Source organism: Vulpes lagopus, chromosome 18 (assembly GCF_018345385.1).
Source record: "Vulpes lagopus strain Blue_001 chromosome 18, ASM1834538v1, whole genome shotgun sequence".
In the NCBI taxonomy this organism is placed as follows: Eukaryota; Metazoa; Chordata; class Mammalia; order Carnivora; family Canidae; genus Vulpes; species Vulpes lagopus.
Window position 1 is genome coordinate 23,652,859 of NC_054841.1, and position 20,763 is coordinate 23,673,621.

The 20,763-nt window shown below is 42.2% G+C and overlaps 1 protein-coding gene across 1 annotated transcript in view; it reads left to right on the top strand.

The window, feature by feature from the left end:
• The first annotated feature begins 274 nt into the window (after positions 1-274).
• EDEM2 (ER degradation enhancing alpha-mannosidase like protein 2) overlaps positions 275-20,763 on the top strand; it is a 29,674-nt gene continuing 9,185 nt past the window's right edge. The window contains exons 1-8 of the mRNA XM_041733122.1: positions 275-476; positions 672-782; positions 2,602-2,641; positions 6,207-6,312; positions 12,374-12,499; positions 15,003-15,214; positions 17,395-17,536; positions 18,834-18,958. Of these exons, the coding sequence (XP_041589056.1) occupies positions 370-476; positions 672-782; positions 2,602-2,641; positions 6,207-6,312; positions 12,374-12,499; positions 15,003-15,214; positions 17,395-17,536; positions 18,834-18,958 (969 nt within the window). The 5' untranslated portion in view covers positions 275-369. The remainder of the gene's footprint in view (positions 477-671; positions 783-2,601; positions 2,642-6,206; positions 6,313-12,373; positions 12,500-15,002; positions 15,215-17,394; positions 17,537-18,833; positions 18,959-20,763) is intronic.

Consider the following 20,763-nt stretch of genomic DNA (forward strand, 5'->3'; position numbering starts at 1 on the left):
TGTCCTCTGTCTTTATGCTTACACGGAAAAAAAAAATAATGCATTTAAAGTGTTCAATACAGTCTTAGTACACAATAAGTGCTCAACAAATGCGGTTACTAAAACATTAATTAATAATAGTATCTGTAGTAGCCACTATCTTTCAGCCACGTTAATTTTCCACTTCAGAGACTGTAAGTCCCAAGATGCTCTTTGCCTGGCTTCTGCCTCCCATTATATTCTGGGACTTGTAGTCCGGAAGTGGGTGACTGATTCATCAGCGCGCAGGCGCAGTGGCACGGATTCCCGGAACAGCCGGCAGAGGCTCCCAGGATGAGCGGGTGGCGGTGGCTGCTGCTGCAGCGGCGGCGCTGACAGGACACGAGCTCTATGCCTTTCCGGCTGCTGGTCCCGCTCGGCCTCTTGTGCGCGCTGCTGCCCCTGCACTATGGTGCACCAGGCCCGGATGGCACCGCGCCCGACCCCGCTCACTACAGGTGAAGGGGGTCAGGCTCCTCGCCCTTGCAGAGTTGGGGAAGGGGAAGCGCAGACCCGGTTCCTTTCCTTACTCTCGGTCCCAGGACCCCCACCCTGGTTTGCTCGGACCCCGCCACTGGGCTCAGGTGGTGCTTCCCACTTTCCGCCCTATTTCTTGTCCTTTCCCTTGCCTTATTTCTTGTACCCCGCACCAGGGAGCGAGTCAAGGCCATGTTCTACCACGCCTACGACAGCTACCTGGAGAATGCCTTTCCCTACGACGAGCTGCGACCTCTCACCTGTGACGGGCACGACACCTGGGGCAGGTAGTGCGAGTGGAGGAGCAAGGGGGCGGCTGGGGTGTGGCAGTCCGGTGCTAGGCGGGCGGGTCTGATGGGGCTGGTGGCTTCACGGTCTCCTCGCCAGTTCCGGAAAAGCTCCCAGCGGGGGTGAGGCCGCGTTCCTTCCAATTCAGGCCAGCACCGCCAGGATCCACCCAGCCTCCTGGAAAGTTGGATCCCACCGAGGAAAAAGCCTGGGTTAGGCTGGTGGACTGGACCTCTGGGCTCCAACCACGACAATAACAGGCGCCAGCAGTGGGGACTTGGACAAATGGACAAATCTCTGGAGCCCTAGGCTATCGAGGAAGGGCTCCAAGAAGTCAGAAGACCCAACCCCTTCATTTTATAATTGGGCAGACAGGCCCAGGAGGGGGTGTAACTCTTCCAAAATTGAAACCTAGGAGCATTTGTTGTTAGTGTAACTGAAACACACTCACATTATTGACTGCTTCTTGAGTTTTCAGCTCAAAATGTCACCTGAGCATCAGCTTCCTTAACTACCCACCCCCTACAGGTCACTGTCACAAATCACCTTATTTACTTACTTGCTTATTTATTTTCACTTCGCACTCTATCATTTTCACTTGAGTGCTAGTTTGTCTTTCTCACCTCCCCTAGAATAAAAATTTATGAGATGGAATTCTCTGTCTTGTTCCTTGCTGAGCAAAGAATCATTGCATTTAGCTGAGGCTGACATTGATTAAACACTGTGCCAAACATTTTACTTGTGTCTTCTCATTGAATTCTCTTATCACCCCTAGGAGTTAAGTGCTTAAGTGCTGTTTTTCCCATATAACAAATGCGTATGCTGAGGACTGGAGAAGTTAAAATTTGTGTTGGTTTTCTTTTTTTTAAGCCAAAAAAAAAAAAAAAAAAAGCAAATAGCTAGTTGAAGCAGTACAAAATCATATGCAATAAAGTCTCTCCCATGCTTTAGAATTCTAACCACTGTTGACTTTCTTGTGTATCCTCCCCAAAATATTTTCAGTTTATGCCATCATATAAGTAGGTATATGTGTATTATTTAAATTAACTTTTTAAAGGCATAATTTACATATAATAAAATGAACCCATTTAAAGCATATTGTAACCAGTGTCACAGTCAAGATAGAGTACATTTCTATCATGCTAAAAAGTTCTCTTGTGCCTTTTTACAATTAATCCTTCCGCTACCACTGGCCCAAACTGCTTGTCTGCTGTCTATATGACTCTTTGAAAATGCATTTAGAAACATACCCCAATGCCTATTCTATTTCTTGTCTTTTTCATTTAACTATATAATTTGAATATTTTAACATTAGCCTGTAGAACTCTTGATAACAACTTTTTTGACAACTTCATGATTTTGTACTGTTTAAGTGTACTATAATTTAGATAATCATTCTTCAAAACTGATGTATGTTTGGGTTATTTCTAGCTTTTTGCTATTCTGCACAATACAGCCATGAGGATTCTCAAACATACGGCTCTGTACACATTGTGATAAATTCTTAGATGTGGAAAAACTTGTGTCCTTGGCTATACTCTTATACCGCCTCCCTATGGCAGAGAAGAATGTTAGTGGATATAGGAGATGTGGTTTACCACAGAAGAGGTAGATCAGCCAATCCTCCCAGGTGCATTAAACGGGTCAAAACTTCTTGGCAATTTTCACTATGGCTTCTCTGTTGTGACTGGAAGCTGGGATGGACAGAGGTATCACTGTGCCTCACTTAACTAGTTTTGGGGTACCTGATCTGGGGCAGCCTTAATATCTTGTGTTTGGTTTTCTTACTAAGCAGCTGGGATTTCTGTCCTTTTACAGTTTTTCTCTGACGCTAATTGATGCCCTCGACACTTTGCTGGTAAGTGTCTTGATGATTCCTTTTCCTCATCACCATTGTGTAATCAAGATCCTTCCTCTTTTGGCAGCTTGACTGTGGGTGAAAGACAAATTCTTCACCTAGTCCTTTTATTTTCATCTCAGGATTCTGAACCATGAGTTTCTGGTTGCCCAGACAGACAGAGGAAAAGGATGAGTACATTCCAAATGTACTCAGGGTCATTGACTCAGCAGACATTTATAGAGGACCTGTTATGAACACAGCACTGTGATAGGCCTTTATAACTTGTGGGCAATACAGAGACTTTGAGACCCTCCTTGTTTTCAGAGGCTTATATTCTTTATTTTATTTTTAAACTTTATTTATTTATTCGTGACTGACACACACACACACAGACATAGGCAAAGGGAGAAGCAGACTCCATGCAGAGCCCGATGTGGGACTCGATCCCAGGACCCTGGGATCACACTCTGGGCTGAAAAGGCACTAAAGGTCTGAGCCACCCCGGCATCCCAGAGGCTTACATTCTAATTGGATATGTTCAGTGAAAAAAAATAGTAGCAGTAATTAGTATGTTATGTGGAGGCTTGCGATAAGCACTTTATAAATGTAATCTAGTTTAATCCTTCCAACAATTCCATGAAGTATGTTCCTTTACTCCTTAGCATGGGGAAATCTGATGCTTAGAAATGTAAAATGGGTTGGCCGGGATCCACAGCTATGAAATGGCAGGGCTAAGACTTGAGCTTAATTCTGTATGACTCCAAGTCTTAACTCTCCTCCTTAAAAAGGCCACAAGAGAGAATTGAACAACTTTCTTCCTACTTTACTCTTTCTGGTTGTTTGTCACCCCTTCTCACTTTTATATATTAATAGCACTTACATGATTGTAATCACCTTTGTAGATACAGTTTTGCTTTTTTAAAAAATGTTAATTTGTATGTACTTGTCCATCAGATATTTATTAAGGGCCCCCTGTATGCCAAGCACAGCGCTCAGCCCTGGAGTTATAATGACAAGTTAAAATAGACATGGTCCCTGCTTTCCTGGAGTCTATGACTTTAGTGAGGGATACAAAGAATCAAAGAATAACCCTTAAGGACATACAATTACAAACTGAGGTGAGTGCTCCAAGGGAAGGGAACTCTGTAAGTGGACATATAACAAAAGAAGCGGACCTAGACTGAGGAGGTCAGGGAAGACTTCCCTAAGGCTGTGAAATGACACTTCAAGTTGAGATCCGAAGGAGAAGCCAGTGTCGACTAGGGAGGTGGGAGAGGACAGAGGGTTCCAGGCAGAGAGAACAGCCGGCCTGCACGAGGGCCTCCTGGCAGGAGAGAGTGCATGGCAGACGCAGTGAATTGAAGGAGGGCCAGTGTGTCTGGGATGTGGAGAAGGAAATGCAGGAAGCAAAGTGGAGCTGGGGGCTTTGTGGGGTGCCAGATGATGGAAGCCCTTGTTCACTATATTAAGGGTTTTGATTTCTAATTTGAGAGCAATGGAAAGCCACTGAAACATTTTAAGCAGAGGGCAGGAAATGCAGAGATTTCTATGTTGAGAAGATCACCAAGTGCGGCATGGAGAGATTTGTGTAATCATTCAGTGAGTGTTCAGTTGAGTAATCGCTTCATAGACTGTGCTTGGCACCCTGGGGGAAGGCAGGAATGAGTGAGGCTCCTTCCCAGGCAAAGATTCTCTGAACATGGCAAGCAATTGATGCCCTAAGAGTTGTGGGGGTAAAATTACTGGAGTCTTTTAAAGGATGAAGAGATTCATTTTAGCTGGAGGGACCAAAGGGTTCCTTCCTAGAGAAGTGACATTCGGACAACCAAAGCCAGGTTGGATTTGGAATGGGAAGACATAGGATGGAGGGCTTTCTGGGAGAGGGAGCAGCATGTCTGAAGGCAAGAAATTGGAGAATCATGGTACAGTTTTCCTAAAGTAGATGAGGATAGCTTAGATGAAGATGAACAGTGAGAAACATGGTCAGAAAGGTAGGTTGAGGGGCATCTGAGTGGCTCTGTTGGTTCAGCATCTGCCTTCAGCTCAGGTCATGATCCCAGGGTCCTGGGATCTAGCCCTGTGTCAGGCTCCCTGCTCAGCAGGGAGTCTACTGCTTTCTCTCCCTCTGCCCCTCCCCCTGCTTGTGCTTTCTCTCTCTCTCTCTCTCAAATAAATAAATAAATAAAATCTTTAAAAAAGGAGAAAAAAGAAAAGTAGATTGAGTCCAAATCACTGAGTGGCTTGACTGCTGAGATAGTCAGGATTGTTTGGATCCAAGTGACAGAGACCCAGTTCAAACTGATAGAGACAAGAAGGGAATTTACTGAGTCAGATAACTAAAAAGTCCAGGTAAGGGCTGGCCTCAGACTCAGCTGGATCCAGGCATACCAACAATGTATTCAGGAATTTCTGTCTCTTATCTCTGCCTTCTTTGTTGGCTGTGTTCTCGGGCTCTCCTAATGTTGGCAGAGTAGCCAACTATAGCTCCAGATTTACTTCCCACTCAGTAACCTATGTATGTGGGTAGAATCAGCCCTTTTGCATTAATTCCAGGAACTGAGTCTCACTGATCTGTCTTGGGTCGCACACTTATTCCTGAACCAGTCACAGGCCGACGGGTATAGTACAGTGGTCCAGATCAATTGCCTATTCTCGCAGCTTGAGGGGGTAGGATCAGCCTCTGCCAAATTGCAGGAGCGACTGTGGAAGAAGAGTGATTCCTCAAGGGAGAATTAGGGTGCTATATCAGAGTAAAAGGTGTCAGAATCGCATCTGGCTGATGGTTTAAATGAAAAGAGTTTAGTTTCCTCAAGTGAAAGCAAGTCTAGAGGTAATTTATAGTGTGGGGTTGGCTGTTCAACTGTGCCATCAGAGACCCGAGCTCTTTGTATGTTTCCATTTTACCATCAGTAGAGTATTGGCTTTCATTTTCATGCTTAATACCTCAAGCCCTAAAGTGGTTGCCACAGCTCCAGAAATCAAGTTTGCTTTCAATGTAGAAAGAAGAGTAAACACCATGCCAGCAGTGTCTGTCCCTTTTTATTAGGAAAATAGAAGCTTTCCCAGAAGTGCCCCCACTAGACTTATCAAGGCTTAGCATTGGCTAGTAACACAGTCACCTCTAGCAGCAAAGAAGGCTGAGAAAGCAAGTATTTGGATTTCTAGCCTCTAGAGTGGTAGGCTACCAGGGTAAAGGAGATTGGAAATCAGTGTTGGGCCAACCAACCTGCAGTGTTTTCCACAAGGATGAATGTGATCGGAGAAGTTTAAAAACAACAGATACTACTGCATGTTGAGCTAGGATTTCTTCATGTGGTCTGCAGTCTATATTGTTTCCATTAAATAGGTACATAGTGACTCTTGAATTGGTACCTAAGAATTTAACCAATCTCTTGGTATAGGGTCTCGTGATTTCTAGATCTTAGTGTTTCCTTCTCCTGTCACCGGTTCTAGGACAGAAACTGTAGGTCTTAAGTTGATTAAGTGAGGGCCATACCAGTATAGGATCTCAGACTCTTGGTCCACATCTTTGGTGCCTTCAAGCCTGAGAAAACCTCACTGTCAACTCTCTCTTCCCTTCCAGATTTTGGGGAATGTCTCAGAATTCCAAAGAGTGGTTGAAGTGCTCCAGGACAATGTAGACTTTGATATTGATGTGAATGCCTCTGTGTTTGAAACCAACATCCGAGGTAAGTGTCTTTGGAAGAAGAGAGAGTGTAGAGTTTTGCCTCTTTGTAAATGAAGAGGTGGTAAGTAGGATCTCAAGGGTTGACCCAACCAGGGCATTTGGCCCAACCTGGTGACTGACAGAGATCTTCTTTCCCCCTGCACAGTGGGGTGTAGAGATCTCAGGATCCCCCATCAGTTTTGTACATTGAGCAGGGGACAGAGAATAGACTAGAAAGAAATTTACCAAAGAGACTCCCATATTTAACATATATTGGTGCGAGGCTTATAGCCATTAAAACAAGAAGGATGTAACCCTTGCCTTCTTGGAACTTATTGTTTAAGAAGTGCTATCCAGGGGATCCCTGGGTGGCTCAATGGTTGAGCGCCTGCCTTCCGCCCAGGGCGTGATCCTGGAGTCCCAGGATCGAGTGCCACATCGGGCTCCCTGCATGGAGCCTGCTTCTCCCTCTGCCTGTGTCTCTGCCTCTCTCTCCCTCTCTTTCTCTGTGTCTCTCATGAATAAATAAATAAAATCTAAAAAAACTTAAAAAAAAAAAAGGAAGTGCTATCCAACAGAACTTTCTATGATTCTGGAAATATTTTGTATTCATGTTGTCCAGTGTTGTATCCACTAGCCACAGATGGCTATTGGACGTTTAAAATGTGTATACTGCAACTAAAGAACTGAATTAAAAAAATATATATTTCATTTATTTATTCACAAGAGGCACAGAGAGAAAAGCAGAGACATAGGCAGAGGGAGAAGCAGGCTCCCTGCGGGGAGCCTAATGTGGGACTTGATCCTAGCACTCCAGGATCATGCCCTAAGCTGAAGGCACTCAACCACTGAGCCACCCAGGCATCCCAAGAACTGAATTTTTAATTTCATTTAATCTTAATGAATTTAAATTTAAATAGTGACAAGTGGGGGCTCCTGTGTTAAGCAGTCAGTTAAGCATCTGGCTCAGGTCATATTCTCAAGGTCATGAGATTGAGCCCTACATCATGCTTTGCACTCAGCAGGGAGTCTACCTAAGGCTCGCCCTCGTCCCCTCCCCCACTCTTAAAATAAATAAATCTTTTACAAAAAGAAATAGTGACATGTGGTTCATAATTAGTACATTACACAGTGCAAGTCTCAGGCATTATTTTCCAAAGCTGGCTGTCCATCAGAACCACTGGTGACCTTTTAAAAAGTTGAAATGTCTAGGTTCCACTCTAAACCTAATGAGTTGGGATTTCTGGGTTGGGTCCTAGCATCAATATTTTTAGCAGGTTTCCAGTGACTCTTATGAAGCTAGTACAACCCTTATTTTCAGTGAACCCTGAGACCACCAGTGGCTTAACAAACTGTCACTTCTGGAGGCCAAGTCATATTTTTCTCCTTTATTCTGCATGTGTTTTGCAATGAAACTTGTATTGCAGATATGTGCTAACATTTTTACAAAGATTAGGGAGCAGAAGGACAGCATGATATAAAATCCTGGTTTTAGGATCAGACCTGAGTTCGAGGCTTTGCTCAGTGCTGTGTTTCACAGCTTCTGAGCCCAGTTTATCATCTGTGGGTTAAGATTCCCTTACACTTTTATTGCTGATATGAATAAAATTATACCAGCTTTCTTTTGGTTGGCATTTGACCAGGATCTTTTTCTACTCTTCTGCTTCCAATCTTTCTGTATTTTTATGATCAGATAAATCTTTTGTAAATTGCATATTATATTTGTCTATCCATTCTGACAATCTTTTAACTGAAGTATTTAATCCATTTACATTTATTATAATTAGGTATTTGCATTCATTTCTGTGGTATTGTTTTGTGCTATTTGTCCCATCTTCTCTGTGTTCTTTTTCACTCTCCATTTTTTTGTACCTTCTTCAGATTGATTTTTTTTAATTCCATTTTTCTTTGATTAATGTAGAAATTATGCTCAGTATCTATCTTTTTAAGTAGTTTTCCTGGAAAAATTGACAAACATAACAAAGTCTAGAGTTAATGAAAATTCTTTATTGTCCTGAATAATACCAAATCTGGCTCTGAGGATATTCTGACCTGTATGCTATAGTTATGTATTTTAGTTTTTTGTTTTAAGCCCTTCATACATTATTGCTTTCTATATACAGTTGAGGTTTTGGATTTACTCATGTATTTGCCACTTCTTTGACCATCTTTCCTTCCTGTGTCTCAGACTTTACATCTATGATCCCTTTCCTTCTACCTGAAGTAGTTTCTTTAGAATGTCCTCTAGTGCAGGTGTGCTCTTGGCAGATTTTCTCAGCATTTGTTTGTATGAAATGTCTTTATCTCACTGTCTTTTTGGGGTTTGTATGATTCTAAGTTGATGGGATTTTCTCTTAGCACACCAAAGAAATCTTTCCATTGTCTTCTCATTTTGTTGTCATTTTTAAGAAGTAATCTGTCAATCTAACTGTTACTATCTTGCAGACGACCAGTTTTTTTCCTCTTTTTTAAAATTTAAATTCAATTTGCCAACATATAGTGTAACACCCAGTGCTCATCCCATCAAGTGGCCTCCTTAGTGCTTATCACCCAGTTACCCCAACCTGCCATCCACCTCCCCTTCCACAACCCTTTGTTTGTTTCCCACAGTTAGGAGTCTTTCATTGTTTGTCTCCCTCTCAAATTTTTCCCACTCAGTTCTCCTCCTTTCCCTTATAATACATTTCACTATTTCTTATATTCCATGTATGAATGAAACCACATGATGATTGTCCTTCTCCAATTGACTTATTTCACTCAGCATAATACCCTCCAGTTCCATCCATGTCAAAGCAAATGGTGGGTATTCATCTTTTCTGATGGCTGAGTAATATTCCATTGTTTATATATACCACATCTTCTTTATCCATTCATCTGTTGAAGGACATCTTGGCTCCTTCCACAGTTTGACTATTTTGGACATTGCCACCACAAACGTTGGGGTGCAGGTGTCCCGGCGTTTCACTACATCAGTATCTTTGGGGTAAATATACAGTAGTGCAATTGCTGGGTCATAGGGTAGCTCTATTTTTAACTCCTTGAGGAACCTCCACACTGTTTTCCAGAGTGGCTATACCAGTTCACATTTCTACCAACAGTGCAAGAGGGTTCCCCTTTCTCCACATCATCTCCAACATTTGTTGTTTCCTGTCTTGTTAATTTTAGCCATTCTCACTGGTGTGAGTTGGTATCTCATTGTGGTTTTGATCTGTATTTCCCTGATGGCAAGTGATGTGGAGCATTTTTTTATGTACTTGTTGGCTATGTATATGTCTTCTTTGGAGAAATGTCTGTTTATGTCTTTTGCCCATTTCGTGACTGGATTGTTTGTTTCTGGGGTGTTGAGTTTGATAAGTTCTTTATAGATCTTGGATACTAGCTCTTTATCTGATATGTCATTTGCAAATATCTTCTCCCATTCTGTAGGTTGTCTTTTAGTTTTGTTGACTGTTTATTGTTTTTTGTTTTTGTTTTTGTTTGCTGTGCAGAAGCTTTTTATCTTGATTAAGTCCCAATAGTTCATTTTTGTTTTTGTTTCCTTGCCTTCGTAGATGTATCTTGCAAGAAGTTGGTGTGGCCAAGTTCAAAAAGGGTGTTGCCTGTGTTCTCCTCTAGTATTTTGATGGAATCTTGTCTCACATTTAGATCTTTCAACCATTTTGAGTTATCTTTATGTGTAGTGTAAGAGAATGATCCAGTTTCATTCTTTTGCATGTGGCTTCCCAATTTTCCCAACACCATTTATTGAAGAGACTGTCCTTTTTCCAGTGGATATTCTTTCCTTCTTTGTTGAATATTAGTTGACCATAGAGTTGAGGGTCCATTTCTGGGTCCTCTATTCTGTTCCATTGATCTATGTGTCTGTTTTTGTGCCACAACCATACTGTTTTGATCACAGCTTTGTAATACAGTTTGAAATCAGACATTATAATGCCCCCAGCATTGGTTTTCTTTTTCAATATTCTTCTGGCTATTCGGGGTATTTTCTGATTCCATACAAATTTTTTTTTAATTTTTTATTTATTTATTATTTATTATAGTCACAGAGAGAGAGAGAGAGAGGCAGAGACACAGGCAGAGGGAGAAGCAGGCTTCATGCACCGGGAGCCCGACGTGGGATTCAATCCGGGGTCTCCGGGATCGCGCCCTGGGCCAAAGGCAGGCGCCAAACCGCTGCGCCACCCAGGGATCCCTGGACTCTGCTCTTAAGCTCTTTTTTTTACCCTTGGTGTTCTGCAGTTTTACTATGGTATGCACAGATGTGGATTTATTTTTATTATCTTCTTGGGATTCCTGGATCTGAGAATCTGTGTCATTCACTAGTTTTTGAAAGTTCATAGCTATTTTCTTTTTAAGTATTGCCTCCCCCACATTTTCTCCCTCTTCTCTTTTTAGAACTCCTGCCAGATAGATGTTGCACCTTCTTACTGTATCCTTCAAATCTCTTTGGTATATTTTAAAAATAATTTTGTCTCTTTATGTTGCATTTTGAGTAATTGTTTATGGACTCTGTCTTCAAATCCACTAATACTCTCTTCAGATATGTCTTATTTGCTATTAAACTTATCTATGTAATTTTTAATTCCAGTTATTATATTTTTCACTTTTAGAAATTCCATTTGGTTCTTTTATAAATAGGCTTGGTCATTTTTATAATTTCTTGCTACTGACTCATCTATTCCAAGTCTTTTATTTCTTTACATTTCCACATAATTATTTTGTAATCTCTGTCTGATGGTTCCAATATTTGATGTATTGATAAGTCTTGTTCTGCTATCATTTCTGCTGGTTTGTACTCCTAATGCTTTGTTTTTTTCATATGTTTTGTGATTTATGCAGATTTTAATGTACACTCATTACCCAGGCTTTATCTCTGGGCTCCTTTGAGGTCTAGATTGAAGGTGGGTTCTTCCAGGTAGAGTTTTGGCTTACTTTGATTACTGAGTATATTGGGTTCCTTTATTTTTTTTAATTTTATTTATTTGTGATAGTCATACAGAGAGAAAGAGAGAGAAAGGCAGAGACACAGGCAGAGGGAGAAGCAGGCTCCATGCACCGGGAGCCTGATGTGGGATTCGATCCCGGGTCTCCAGGATCGCGCCCTGGGCCAAAGGCAGGTGCCAAACTGCTGCGCCACCCAGGGATCCCCTAGTTTTGGCTTACTTTTGCCATTTGGCTAGAGGCACTACTTACCCAAAACTGCTTTATGCTAAAGGTTTGAGTTTTCCTAGACTACTCAGTGTGAATTCAGGCATAAAACTTAGTATCATCCTATAGTTACTAATTCTTAAGGAAATTTGTTCCCCCCTCCCCCTTCTTTTTACTTGTCATCAGGATTTGAGGCATGTGACTTTCCTTACTATATGCCAGAGGAGGTGTATAGGGTTTATTTTGAATCCTCTTTACACAGATTATATGATTCTTTCAGATCCCAACTTAATGGAGGTATCTTTTATCAGACTTTCCACTTTGGGCCGGTTCTGCCTTTGTTTCTTATTCCCCCTCTGACAGGAGGAAGGAGAAACTGAGGCTCAAGGTCACCAGTTTTTTTCAGTGAGAGGACCCTTCAGGATACCTGTATAGCCATGTTTCCAGATACAGAATATTTATGTCTTTTATAAGTTTTCAATATTGTGTCATATATTCAAAAAGATGCATTAATATAATGAAGAAAATAACTACTCTTCCCTCCAGCCCCCAGGTCTTGGAGGGATTGGGTGACCAAGTGGAGTAACACGGGCTTTGGACTCAGACAGACCTGGCTCTACCACCTACTTGATAGATGACCCAGGGAAAGTCACTTGGCATCTCTGAACCTCAGTATCTTCACTTGAAGAGGGGACAGTAGTACCTAGTGCTTACAATAGGAATGAAAATCAAATGATAGCCATTGTTCTCATGACCCACCAAGAGAAAAAAGTTTTGTAAACTTAACACTGTACCAATATATGGGATTAAGGGACTCTTTCACTAGGTGGCTCTGGCCCCTTCCCAGCAGCCACCCAACAGAGTATGGAGGTTTAATATACACCAGGGAGACTGGTCTTTGGGACTCTGACACTTGTGTTTTGTACTCTCTGTAGTGGTAGGAGGACTTCTGTCGGCCCACTTGCTATCAAAGAGGGCTGGGGTAGAAGTGGAAGCCGGATGGCCCTGCTCTGGACCTCTCCTGAGGATGGCAGAGGAGGCAGCCCGAAAACTCCTCCCAGGTAAAACCCACTCTGACATAGGGGAGAAAGGAAGTGTAGTAGGTTCTGCTTCTCTTGCTGGAGACAAGAGTGGCAGTGCTGAGTTATTTTCAGCTGTTCCTTAGCCAAGCATTTGCTATTTCCACCTCTGGCCACCCACCATAGAAATTAGGAGAGTTCTGGGCATTTTGAAGGCTTGCTGGGACCCTGGCCCAAGATGGATGAGCTGACCTCATTACTGTTGGCAGGGTGCCATTGAAGGCCAGCCTAGTGAGTGGAAGGCTCTTAATCTTACTTGAATAAGCCATTTTGCATCCTCCCAGGCCCACACACTGCTGGAATAAAAGGGTTCCAGAGAAGAGCCTCAATCTGTGCGTTATTAGGAGCCTCTGTTCTGGACTAGCCAATGTCTTGACCAAGCCACTCTTCTCTCCCTGGTTCAATTTCCCTATCTATCAAAAGGGGAATCATGATTCCTGTTTGCCTTGCACATTGGCTTTTGGAGAGGCATAAAATGAGGTCAGAAAGAAGAAAGTGCTTTGGAGAACCTCAAACACAACTGAAAAGCAAGGGACTTGTTTTGTAGCTAAGCAGTGTCCAAGGCTGCAGGCCAAGCCTCAGTGGGTCTGGTGGGGCAGTAGCTGAGCTCAGCTGCATCAGCTGGACGCTGCATTCTCTTCAGGGCGTGGTGGAGACTCTGGGGCTGTTCACACCCAAACACATCACCCTAGGCTTTTTTTTTTTTTTTAAATTCATGAGAGACACAGAGAGAAAGGCAGAGACACAGGCAGAGGGAGAAGCAGGCCACCCACAGGGAGCCTGATATGGGACTCGATCCCAGGACTCTGGGATCACGCGCAGCCACTGAGCTACCCAGGTGCCCTTCACCTGAAGCTTTTACCAACATCTCAGCCATCACAGTTCTCCTTTTCTGGAGGAGAGTGGAGGAAAATGAGTGAGCCAGGTTCAGATCCACTCATGGCTTACGGCTCATAGCCTGAGTATCTCCTTACAAACATCATATCCTGTGTGATTCATCTGTATAGCACACTGCTTGGTTGCTTCCCCCCCTCTTTTTTTTGGTTATTAAAAATCATTTTGTATTGAGAAATATACATATTAGAAAGTACATAATGGAGCAAGCCCCAGTGTGTCTGCCACTCAGGTGAAGAAATAGAGTTTTGTCACTCTCTGTCCTTTTAACACTGTCTGACTTTTCTGAAATATTTCTTTAAGCCCTGTGGTTATGATTTATATTCTCCTTGCTTGTCACTTGTGCCTGCCACATAGCAAGTTTGTCACTGACAATCAAGTGGCTGGACCTTGCAGTTCTTGGAAGTTTTGATAACTTTGTTCACAGTTTGGTGACGCACAGGCTGCTCTGGGGTTATTTGACCTTTTGGCCTAGAGAGGAAATCTCTGCCTCTGGCTATTTGTCTAATTCCTTGCCTTGAATCAGAAGGCACCAGGGTGGAATGGGCAGAGCATAACAGAGTGGGCGCGTGGCAGGCATTCCCGTCCTTGCTCTGTTTGGCTCTCTCTGTATGACCTTTGAGTCACTTCCTTACAGACATGACTTTTCCTACCTATAAATTGGGGATTGGACCACTTCAGTAGTTTAGCGATTTATATCCTTTAAAAATATTATAATAGTTTACCCCCTAAACTATTTAAAGCAGGGATCTCAAACTACCTCTTTTGGGACTGCTTAGGTCTGGAGATAAGTTTCATTTGGTCATAATTGTGTTTGGAAAAGTGTATGAGGGGGATTGGACAAAGGTGGTCAAAGACACAAACTTCCAGTTATAAATAAGTACTGGGGCTGTAACATACAACGTGATGACCATGGCTAACACTGCTATATGATATATTTGAAAGTTGCTGAGAGAGTAGATCCTAAAAGTTCCCATCACAAGGAAAAAAACAATTTTTTTCTCATTCTATCTATATGAGTTTGATGGGTGTTAACTTACCGTGTTCATCATCTCACCATGTAGGTAAGTCAGGTCCTTATGCTATACACCTTAAATTCATGCTGTGCTGTATGTCAGCGATATCTCAGTAAAACTCAAATTAAAAATAGTCACATGTATGAATGGCTTCTAACAGGGCATGCTCTTCGGTGTACTACAAGCCCCACCACTTCCTATGGCTTAAATCCTGTGTGCTTCACACTATTACCTGCCTGGCCTCCGAAGGCATTGTGTAAAATACATAAAAGTGGAGCTTCTGTAGCTAAGGTGGACATGTTAGGTGTGGCAGCCTAGAGCATAGCCCACTGCTTTCCTCCTCATCATGGGCAGGAGCCCGAGGGTCACATTTTGACCAATGCTTGACAACATCTGGGTTAGTTGTCCACTAAGGACCTATAGTCATGGCATCTATCCTTCCCTGGCTCAGTGTCTAGCAGATCACCTAGGAGATAAAGAGGAGAGTGCTAGCTAAGGCCTCAGGTTTGGGCCTGTGTTGAACTATCCCTATATCCCTACTCCTGTGTGTGGGTCATTATTTTATGATTATTCAGCATTTCAGACTCCCACTGGCATGCCATATGGAACGGTGAACTTGCTGCATGGTGTGAACCCAGGAGAAACCCCTGTCACCTGTACAGCAGGCATCGGGACCTTCATTGTGGAATTTGCTACCCTGAGCAGCCTCACGGGTGACCCCGTGTTCGAAGATGTGGCTAGAGTGGCCCTCATGCGCCTCTGGGAGAGCCGGTCGGATATTGGGCTGGTAGGTCGGCTGCCTCCCTTTCTGTCTGAGTCAAGTCAGTTAGCCCCTGCTTGTAAGACTCATAGCTCCTAGCAAGAAGTTGCAGTCCAGCCAAAGGATATTTAGGATGACCTCAGCAGTGGTCCAGGACTTAGCAGCAGGACACTGAAAGTCAACCAAGCCTCCAATTCAAGTTTTGGTACAGGGGAAGAAAGCATGAGAGAGAGCATATTCTCTAGCAGGGAAAGGGGACTCTGGTGAGGTTTGATTCCTTGAGCTTCTCTGATTTCTAGGAAGTAGGTCAAATACTTTTTGCCCATGCCTCAACATGGCAACCTTAGATCACCAGCCCGTCTGGCCCTCACTTTTACTATTTATGTTTGTTAAATTGTGTTTCTTAGAATCCTAATGCTGAGAGGTGTTGAATGGCTGGCTGTTCTATTAAAAAAGTAATTCCTAGTCAATGAAGTTTGAGGAATACTGCATATTGCAGTTGACCCTTGAGAAATGTGGTTTTGAACTGCATGGGTTCACTATACACAAATTTTTTACAATGCAGTAGTATAAACATATTTTCTCTTCTATATGATCTTCATAATAACATTTTCTTTTCTGTGACTTACTTTATTGTAAGAATATACTACATAATACATATAACATACAAATATGTGTTGACTGTTTATGTCATCAATAAAGCTTCCACTCAAGAACAGGCTATTAGTAATTAAGTTTTTGGACAGTCAAAAGTTATCTACAGGGGATCCCTGGGTGGCGCAGTGGTTTGGCGCTTGCCTTTGGCCCAGGGCGCGATCCTGGAGACCTGGGATCGAATCCCACGTCGGGCTCCCGGTGCATGGAGCCTGCTTCTCCCTCTGCCTATGTCTCTGCCTCTCTCTCTGTCTCTCTGTGACTATCATAAATAAATAAAAATTTAAAAAAAAAAAAAAAAGTTATCTACAGATTTTCGACTGTGTGGGGCTCAGCATCCCAGTCCGTCCATTGTGCAAGGGTCAACTGTAGTGTCTTTTTTTGGAGAGTCATAATGAACTTGGATAGGTTAAATGTTATGAAATCCAGTGGTAAATAAATCTATTCAACTTTGCTTGACTCAACATTTTCCAAACTTATTTGACCCCAGAGTTTCCCTTTCTTCTCCAATACTTATTATCCCATGGAAATTGAACACGCTTTGAGCCAGATGATCTCAAAGGTTGGTTTCAGCTCTTAAATCAGATAATCCAGTGAAACTAACAATAATTGAGCCAAAGCTGTCCAGGAAATAGCACTAGATTTAGTCAGAATTGGATTTGACCCCTGGCCTTGCTATATCGAAACTGTGTGACCTTGGACAAGTCACTCAACCTCTCTGATCCTCAGCTACTGGAGCAATGATGTTGATGTATTAATAGTTCCTTTGGTGAGTCATTATGACTTGGAAAGACTGAGTTGTCTGAAAATGATTCAGGCAGGGACATATTTTATGCAAGTCTGCTTCTAAGCTTGAAGAGTAAAACTTGTATGAGGAATCCTTGAAAATCTCTCAATAAGATACCACTCTGGAGATCTATAGTAACTCCCTTGGTAGGTCTAACACAAGTAGATTTTTCTCACTGGAACCGCAGTAGACTCCATATTTTCTCAGCCCTTACCATTTCACTGGCCTGTCTTCTGACAGTGTCTCCTTCCCTCTGGGCCTTCTCTGGTATCTGGAGCCTGCTCTGCTTGCCTTAAGCTGGAAGTTCTAGGACTTTTTTATATATATATTTTTAATTTTTATTTATTTATGATAGTCATCAGAGAGAGAGAGAGGCAGAGACATAGGCAGAGGGAGAAGCAGGCTCCATGCACCGGGAGCCCGATGTGGGATTCGATCCTGGGTCTCCAGGATCGCGCCCTGGGCCAAAGGCAGGCGCCAAACCGCTGCGCCACCCAGGGATCCCAGTTCTAGGACTTAATGCTACTTGGAGCAGTTCTCAATCAGTGACTGATACTGATGAGAATTTGTGGCCTCCCAACCCCACACCCGATAGCTTACATGTCTCCCTTGAGCACTAGGGTGCCTGCCTTGTATTTGACCCCTGGCTAGTCAGGGGTATGAGGAGATCCCTATTTGGTCTTGAGCCCTCTTTTCGGACTGTCTCTCTCTCTCTCTCTCTCTCTGTCTCTCTCTCTCTCTCTCTCTCTCTCCTTCTCCCTCCCAGGTTGGCAATCATATTGATGTACTCACTGGAAAGTGGGTGGCACAGGACTCAGGCATCGGGGCTGGTGTGGACTCCTACTTTGAGTACCTGGTGAAAGGAGCCATTTTGCTTCAGGATAAGAAACTCATGGCCATGTTCCTAGGTAAAAAGGGTGGGGTAAGGAGGCTTTCGCCAAGACTTTTTCTCATTGACATGTGGTTTATTTATAAACTTTCAATTGCTCCCAAGTGCCTACAGAATCAGTTCTGAGTACCTCAGTCTTCATTCAGAGCCAGCATGGACTTGCACTGCCTACTTGATGTTCATTATACCTCTTAAGGCCTTCCTGCAATAACCAAATGAACTATGCTGTGCTCTCTGTGTGTGGCCCTGTATTTCTTATTTCCTGGCCATTGCACATGTGTTTCCTTTGCCTAGAAAACCTCTTTTCCTGTCTTCACGTCTCCGAATTTTATTCACCCTTTATGGCCCAGTAGAATTGTCACCTTGACCACAAAGTAGCTTGATGCCTCCTTAGAATTTAGGGCCTCTGCACCTTTTGTCAGTCAGCTAACATCCACAGTTAACAGCTCTTCCTACTGAATACAGTGTCCATGCCTTATTCATTTTATTCTTCCCATAGTGCTTTGCATGAAGTAGGTAGTTGATTAATGCCTATTGAATAAAAGCATTTTACCCTTCAGGCCCTTGGACACTAACAATAATGAAATTGAGGAATTTCTGCGTACTTAATAATAGTTATTATTATAGATACCATGCATTTATTCAGCAGATGTTTATTGAGTATGTTGATATGTCAAGTGCCATGCCAAGTGCCAAACATGGACTATTTTATTTAATCCTTACAACACTGTTTGAGATTGTCTTATTTATTTGCATGTGTATTTGGTACTTCACTTAGATGATAATTTATTGTGCATGTTTGTTATGCACTATCCTAGTGTTAAGGACTCTGCAATGAACAAAACAAAGTCTTGGCCTTCATGGATTTATAATCTAGGGAGAGGTATAAGTCCAAGTTCCCACTTGAATGGAAGTGCCCTGGGACCTACATTTTGTCTTGTTTGCCACCCTCTAGGTACCTTGTCCCTAGCAGATGTGCAATGAATATTGTTGAGTGAATGGATGAGTGAATAATCCCATGAGGTGTATACCATTACTTTCCCCACTTTAGAGATAATAAGACTGAGGCTTAAAAAGGAAAACCTTACTTAAGGTCACAGCTAGCAAGTCACAGCTGGTAAAGCTGGAGTTGGGATTTGAGTCTGGAAGTTTGGCTCTAGAACCCATGCCCCTTCTTCTGTGCCTTGTTTCTTCCTAGTCTCTTTGAAGCTATACCGTCATATGGTCTTTCAAAAGTTTAAGTCCGTGCTTCTCTTGTCAAGACCTGCCTTTCGTCTTCATAATCACTGATGTGTCTTATTGCATCTCCTCTACAGAATATAACAAAGCCATTCGGAATTACACTCGCTTCGATGACTGGTACCTGTGGGTGCAGATGTACAAGGGAACTGTGTCCATGCCAGTCTTCCAGTCCCTAGAGGCCTACTGGCCTGGTCTTCAGGTAGGAATGATCAGAGGGGTGGACATTCTTCTCTGGAACTGACAAAGCAGGCTCATTCTGATATATAAGTCAAATAAGGTATTTCAATTGCTTGAGTACTTGGGTTGGAGACAAAAGAGAGACAGAGTGAATCAGACAGACTTAAGATTCTGCCAAGCTGAATTTTCCAAAGGGAACTTTAAGGTGTCAGGAACTGAGCTTCCAGTTTGCTGTGAAATGTGATACCAGTTAAAATAAACTAGAAAGTGTCTTTCAAGGCTGGGCAGTAACAGCCATTGGCAACAACTGTTTGTCCACTGGACATTTCTGTCAAATCTCCTCATTCTTGACAGTAGGCCTGAGAAAGGGCCTGAAAGCAGCTGGGGCCACTCTGCAGGCTGTCATTATTGTTTTCCATTACATGATCAGATGGAGTCACAGCTGGGAGGGCGGGATCTTGGAGCCCATCTAACCAGCCCCCTATGTATACCACAATATTTTTATAAGCCAGTTTCTTTTGTTTTTTTATTTTAAGAAAAGGTAATATCGTATAGATGGTGGTAAGTTTTAAAAGCACACAAAGGAATACAGTAAAAAATAAATCTTGGGCCCCCATCCTGAGACACCCCCACCCAGTCCAGCTCCTATTATCATTTTTCTGTATATTTTCTAGAAATCCATGTGCATAAACATATGCATATTTATATCTACATTTTTTTCTTTATGTAGATAGGAATATGTCATGTACTTTTTCACTAAATATGTCTTGGAGATCATTCTTTATTGATACATATAGGTCAGTTTTACTTTTTTAACAGATGCATATATTCCATTAAATTGATATACTGCAATTCATGTAACTAGTCCTACATTGTGTATTTTTAGCCAGCCTACTTATCTTACAGATGGGGAAACAGGCTCAGAGAAAACTTGTTGACAATATTTAAATATTGGTCCAGCTCTTCTAAGATATTCAAGTTTTATTGGTTGAATGCCCACTAAAAGAATTGAAGAACTATGGAGTCCCTTGTGTGTTTTTAATCTTATGAGTTTAAATAGTTGTATACCATTCCTTTTTCTCCTCAAACTCATATTTTCATTCTCCTCCTCCAATAGGATTTTATCCTAATTGTTATATTTTATGCTGGATAAATTTTATTGACACCCTCTTATGTCTGTGTAATAAAATTCCTGTGTACCTAGAAATTTAAAATAACTTTAAATTTTCCTGTGACCGTATGCTCTGAGTATTAAATTTGTTTTCTCCTTGGTTATCATTAGTATGTAAATGATTAAAGCAACATTAATAGCTTATAGTTTTCAATAAATAAGAAACATAAAGGCAATTTAATCAGAAATACATTTCTTAATGAGATTTGGGGAACTTTTTTTTTTTAATATTTTGTAGATTTTATTTTTTTTAATATTTATTTATTTATGATAGTCACACAGAGAGAGAGAGAGGCAGAGACACAGGCAGAGGGAGAAGCAGGCTCCATGCATTGGGAGCCCGACGTGGGATTCGATCCGGGGTCTCCAGGATCGCGCCCTGGGCCAAAGGCAGGCGCCAAACCGCTGCGCCACCCAGGGATCCCCTAGATTTGGGGAACTTTTTTATTTTTAAGTTGTTTGTATATTTGTGTGTGAATAATACATATTGCTAAAATGGGACATGGTTATGTATCAAAAGTTTTATTCTTGTTTTGATTTTTTAGATGTCAGTGCTGAGGAGACTTATGCTCATAAATATGTAGATTTTGATTATTACAGTGTCATTAAGTTTTTTTGTTTTTTTTTTTTAAGAGCATGAGGAAAGGAGAGGGAAG